Here is a 6000-nt window from a genome sequence, read left to right as displayed (position 1 = left end):
GCAGAAATGACTCTTCAATGGTGGTTTGCACTGGGAGGGAAAGAGTAAGCAGAGACTCACAAGCAGCAAAACACCACTGGGGCTTGGCTTAGGTCTGAGACTTTCAGCTAATTCTTCTCTCATGCAGACCTTCAACCTTACCATCTCAGTACAGCTCGTTGCCAGGTAGCCAGTAGCAATTAAGAAAGCAACCCATTTTCCATTATCATCCCCACTCTCAATGCAAAAAAAATTCCACATTATATTATCTTCCTTTATTAGGACAGCCTATTACCAAGGAGTTTTTCTCTGCTCCATGTGCTGAAAAGAGTTTTACACAGCTGTCTGTGATCCCGCAGCAGCTGATGAGACGCAGCGCTGAGTTTGTAAACAGGGTGGCTTCAGCCATCCTGCCTTTTTTCTACCTGAACAGTTGTCCCCCAAAATGCTTCTCCAAGCCTGCCTGCTAACACAGCTGCCTCCTGCATAGCAACTCCCCAGATACATCTGGGGGCCCAGGGGATGTGCTGGAGCTGCGCTACAAACTCAGTCTTGTGCCCAGCAGCTCTCATGACAGGGCAGACACACACAGGTCAGTTACACAGAGCAATCAGCCTCCTTAGGTGATAGTTACACCCTTTTCACTCATTTCTTCTCCCCCCTTCCATCCCTCTTCCCCCTCAAAAGATCCCGAATACTTTACATAAGTGCTCAGAGGCCCAGCAGGCACTGTGATATGTAACAGCTCTTTTGCAGCAGGGACAAAAATGAGCAGCTTGTTCTTTCCGGTCTGAGCCGAGAGTCTCATGTTTCAGCTCCTCCTTCGCATTCCAGGCCTGCCCAGGCTCCGCTCCAAAGATTTCAAAAATGGAGCCTCTCACAACTAGTTATCCTCTGAAATACTCAGTGCACAAAGCCAGGATCTTTGTTGTCTTCCTGTCAATGGTTTTGTGCACCACCATTCTCTGCCTGCTGCAACTCAGGTTTTTTAAACCTAAAATCAAAGATTTTTATTCTTTTGAAGTCAAGGATTCACGAGGAAGGATTATTTCCTTGGAGAAGTACAGAGGGAAAGTAAGTCATTATTTCACTTTTTCTGTCTTAAATGCATACTGACAAAAAATGTGCATGTTTCTAGGTAAATAAAAGGCTTGATTATGGGAGGTTCTGCCAGAGATTTGTGCTAAATTCCTGTTCTTCATACAGAAAGCTGGAGAAAACTTATTTTATCTATGCCTGTTCCAGGAATCAAGTATTAGATCTAGCAAACCAAGAAAAGAAATTGTATTATTTAGCACAGGGCAATACAGCTTAACTGGCAAATTGGTGGATTTTAATCTTAGTTAAGAATGTTGGTTTTGGATTTTGGAAGTTTATCTAGTAAATACAATTTTAGTGCATGTCCTAAATATCTGCTTTTTTAAATACTTATATATAAACAAAGCTGTAAGATTAAGTTTATGAGTTTACTATATATTTACAACAGATTGTCTGAAAGCAAATATCTTCAGCTGCTTTCATCTTTATCTGTTTAATGAAATGGTGATCAGACACATTATGTTTGGCCTTCTGACAGGAACCATCATGATAATGAGAAATGTCATTTTAAGGTTTAATTGTGATCTCTACAAAATCTACAGGCTTTTTCCTTACTAGACTAAATAATAGCTAATAACTAAATAGCCAATAACTAATAACTAAAGTTATTCTAACTTTATTTTTCTGAAGGCAACTTTGGTTGTAAACGTGGCCAGTTACTGCCAATACACAGACAAAAATTACATCGCGCTGCAAGAGCTGCACAGAGAGTTTGGTCCCTCCCACTTCACTGTGCTGGCGTTTCCCTGCAACCAGTTCGGAGAATCAGAGCCTAGTTCAAGCCAGGAAATAGAATCCTTTGCCAAAGGGAACTATGGAGTAACATTCCCTGTTTTCCACAAAATCAAGATCCTAGGATCAGAAGCAGATCCAGCCTTTAAATTTCTGATAGGTAACTGTTTTCTTTTATGTATCAAGCTGCTTGTAACCCTGGTAGTCTCATTGAATCCAGGCTGCATGCTTTTGTCAGGAAACATTAAAGTCTTCATAAACTATGGAGAGAAACAAGAACTTAGCATACAATTTCTCTCATTTTAATTTGGATATCAAAAATATGGGCTAAAGAATTGTGTCCTGAAAACATCAGTTTCTCCTCACTTCTTATAAAAATAGTCTGCTCTGACCAGCCCAGCTAGAAACATCCATTTTGCTAGAAATGCTAGAGCTAGAAACTCCCCCTTACAAAACCCTATTTCAAAGTACATGATTTTTTTATTATTAAAAAGATTTTTCTTATGGACGAAATGTAGTTATAGGAGTCATAAAATTACCAGAAGATTTTACATAACCACATGCAGATGAGATTTTTAGCTGGGTCCTATGTCCACCTTTATGTAAATTGTATTGTAAAGCAGGTTTACATATACTAGTTAGTTATAACCACTGATTTGTATTAATTTGTCATGTGAACTTCAGGACCTAGCCTGCAAAATCCTGCATGAGTACAGGGAGCATTTACAGACTTAGAACCTCATATTCTGATGAGCAAAATGAAATTCTCTCTCCCTTCAGTTGACCAAAGTTTCACAGACTCAAAGCCAACTTGAAAAGCCTCTCTGAATTTTCCTGATCTTTGACCAGGTTTTGAACTATATTGATATATGAAAGAAAAAGATAGCTTAAACATAACCGCTTTCTAACACACCACTTTACCCAGAAAATAAAGTAGCAGAGAGCCCAAACATGTATTCCATCTCCTGGCCTTCCAAGTCTATTTCACTCTCTCATAGTGCCTCTCGTTAGAGAACTATTTCAATATCTAAATGAAATGTTTCCCAGAACTCTTATGTGCTATATCCCCCAAGCACATACTTGGAAATTTTTTTTATTGAGGAATAATATAAGAGCCACCATTGTCATTGTAATTGTGTTTGCCCCTACCTCCACTTAGGGATGCTAGTAAAAACCTCAGGTAACTTTGTTGCCCTGAGTTGCCAGATGTCCTGTGGAATTATTGAGAGTTTTCCCTCAGTTCTTGATAGAAACGGCTTGAGGACAAAAGCGCCTGCTTCGTGTGATGAATCCAGATTCTGAATATCAGTGCCACCAGTGTTAAACATTGATACCTATAAAGAAAAAAGTTCTACTCAAATTTTCTTATTTGACATGCTGTTCACCTACAAGAAGGAGAAAGATCTTTTGGTACTTCAATATTCTGAAATAAACTTTTTATCTTTCTGCATTCCTGTGTTTCACATTAAATTCATGTGCATTTTCAATTAAAGTACCTGTTTATTCATGTTGCTATTTTGACAATCAGAAGGCTGAACATCATCCTATACCACCCTTTTGTGCCTGTGACTACTAGCAGCAGGATGGCAACAGCACTGTCCAATAATCTAGTGCAAAATTAGTCCGCTTGCAGCACAAGTGTGGTGCCAAACTTCAATCCATTGCTTTAAAAAATCCATTTAGGGTTCAGCACCATACCCAACCAAACACTTGTCCTCCAGTCAAAATCTACTGGAGCCTTTTTTGAAAGAAGCTTAATTAAGCCATCAGCAGTACAACTTCCTGCTCCCATCTCACTTCCCAAAACTGACACAAAAGTAGGGATTCCCTGAATAAATAAGTACCCCTCTTCCCTAGGAAGTATAGAATAGTAAAAGTAGGAACTCTTTAACAGTTTCACAGGAAGGGGGGAGCATCACTGAATTCTAGCTTTTCAGATCATTAGCAGCAATCAGTAAATCCATGCCCAGACTACTAGCAAAAAGTATGGTGGGGTTACTTCAACCTAAATAGTCAAAGAGTCAGTGTGGGGCCTGGAGACGATTCAAGGTGTAAGTTGCTAAAATTATCTGATTTCATTCTTTCAGATTCTTCAAAGAAAGAGCCTCGATGGAATTTCTGGAAGTACCTTGTTAGCCCTGAGGGTAAAGTTGTGAAATTCTGGAGACCTGAAGAGCCAATAGAAAGTATCAAACCAGAGGTAACATCATTAATCAGGCAGATTATCATGAAGAAAAGAGAGGACCTCTGAAAGAGCCATTAAACACCATGGGTATGCAGCCTGTCTATTCCTGAGAAATGTTACTAGAATCTAAACCATCAGGTGACTTTGCTACTTTTTAACTTTGGTGTTTGCAATTTGTCTGCTCGTTCTGGATTGGCTCCTGCTGCGGCCTCAAGAACAAGGGGGGTTACTGACACAGCGAGGCGCTCAGTGCACTGCAGGGAGGGACCATCAATTTGCATAGAGGGTTTATGATTTCTTTTTCTGAATTGCTGACAATAGCTAATTAAAATTGTCACCAGCAGGTAAATAGTTAGAAAGAAGGTTTATTAATAAATGACTCATATTTACACAGTTTTTTTTTTTCCCCATTACACCAGTAACACAGAGATTTTATACTCCATTAACATGTAATTGCCCTGTCATGAAAGACATGGGATCCAGAGACATCCATAGCAGGTTTTCACATACATAACTGAAGATACCAACTTTGCAATATCTTCTCAAGGAAGACTACTGAATTGAGAAGCTGCCAGTTGCAAAAAAAAAAATTGTACGTAGAAAATAAAATTATTAAAAGAAGTAAAAAAATTGAAATAAAGTTTGCTTGCTGCTTCATATTTTGCATATTTTACATTTAAATTTTCCAACACCTTTAAAGTCTTCAACATTCTCCATACATTTGTGCTGCAGTACAGTGCCTCAGATGTGAGCTCCTCTCCTCCTGGATTATTTCTCTTCTGACCTGGATGAAGGCAGGGCCTGTGTAAATATTCATGGTTGCTTACAGAAGGATTCAAGGGGCAACAAAAATCGAGAGCCTGGCACTCTAACAGACATCTTTCTGAGACTATTGAAAACAATGCTCCCCAGCCACCCATCTACCTCTCATCTCTAGAATAAAATGGCAATCTTCAAGTAGAGGTAGAAGAAGGGGATGCAGGCTCCTGGCTCAAGCCCCACTCTTCTCACCTTGCAAACCCCCCAGTCCTGCATACCCATTTCCAGTTCTGTTCCACTCTTCCATTACAAACTGCCAAGAGTTTTGATTTATCTGTTTGAATGAAGGGAGATATAAAATTTTAGTAAGAAACCTCACTCCAGCTGTCCATGCCTTGAAGAAGGGCTGATATAATAGGAATGAGAAAAACCTGTGTCTTAGTAGAATAGTGAAATTTTCTATATGAAAAGGATGGGTAGAATTAGTGTTGTTCTTTTGTAAGACTAATATTGGTTGAAAATACCTAAAGTGCTTCAAAATACCTAAAGTGCCTCAAAATTTTTCCAGTAAAGACAGCCACTCAACTGCATAAAAAAGGTGAGAAATTCAAGAGCAATTTTCTTAAAGGGAGAGTTTTTTTCATTCACTTATTGAATTAATAGAGAATGTCACAAAAAATCTATGAAGATTGAGTAATGATACTGATTTGGAAGATTAAACAAAGTCACTCTCAATAATGGCAAACACCTTTTTGGAAAGGAAATTAAACTTAATGCGTGACAATTTTATCCACCAAACTTCAGAATCCAGTTAAGGACTATGTAAAAGTCTCATTAGACCAAACAAGCCTGGTGCTGGTGTTTTAGACTAGATCTGCACTGCTTGCCATTGTCCTGCAAGATTCCACATCAAATCTGTGAAGACAGTGCCTATTTTTATGCTGAGGTTCTGCACTTTACTCCTGTCTCTTCCTGCATGTACAGTGTGAGAGCACATAGTGGGACACGTCAGGTGATTTTTGTCACACATCTGTGCTGCTTTGATGGAGCAGGAAGGGAGCTGAGATATGGACCCTCTCCCCTCACTGGGAGCAGTCAATAGGAACTAAGTGTCAGGACACAGTGTTTTGCCCATAAATGGTTGGGTATCTTAATTTGAAAATATGCAAGTTTAAAACATGCATGTCTGTTAATGTGAACTACCAAAGCTCCCTGGATTTTGTATCACTGAATAAAAAAGGGTAGGT

General features: G+C 39.2%; 1 protein-coding gene across 1 annotated transcript; it reads left to right on the top strand.

The window, feature by feature from the left end:
- Positions 1-823: 823 nt before the first annotated feature.
- On the top strand, positions 824-5511 carry GPX8 (glutathione peroxidase 8 (putative)). Its single transcript, XM_030969344.1, has 3 exons — positions 824-1053; positions 1708-1969; positions 3897-5511. The coding sequence occupies exons 1-3, from the start codon at positions 847-849 to the stop codon at positions 4058-4060; spliced, it is 633 nt and encodes a 210-aa protein (XP_030825204.1). The 5' UTR covers positions 824-846; the 3' UTR covers positions 4061-5511.
- The last annotated feature ends 489 nt before the right edge of the window (positions 5512-6000 follow it).

The sequence above is a fragment of the Camarhynchus parvulus genome, chromosome Z (genome assembly GCF_901933205.1).
Source record: "Camarhynchus parvulus chromosome Z, STF_HiC, whole genome shotgun sequence".
Classification (NCBI taxonomy): Eukaryota; Metazoa; Chordata; class Aves; order Passeriformes; family Thraupidae; genus Camarhynchus; species Camarhynchus parvulus.
The sequence above is the reverse complement of the archived record's forward strand: the minus strand, read 5'-3'. Positions and strand labels throughout refer to the sequence as shown.

Bases quoted from the DNA above. Each gene is read 5' to 3' on its own strand.
- GPX8 (XM_030969344.1), top strand. From the start codon at position 847: ATGGAGCCTCTCACAACTAGTTATCCTCTGAAATACTCAGTGCACAAA. The intron at 1,054-1,707 runs GTAAGTCATTAT...ATTTTTCTGAAG, and splicing joins TGGAGAAGTACAGAGGGAAA to GCAACTTTGGTTGTAAACGT. The intron at 1,970-3,896 runs GTAACTGTTTTC...TCATTCTTTCAG, and splicing joins AGCCTTTAAATTTCTGATAG to ATTCTTCAAAGAAAGAGCCT.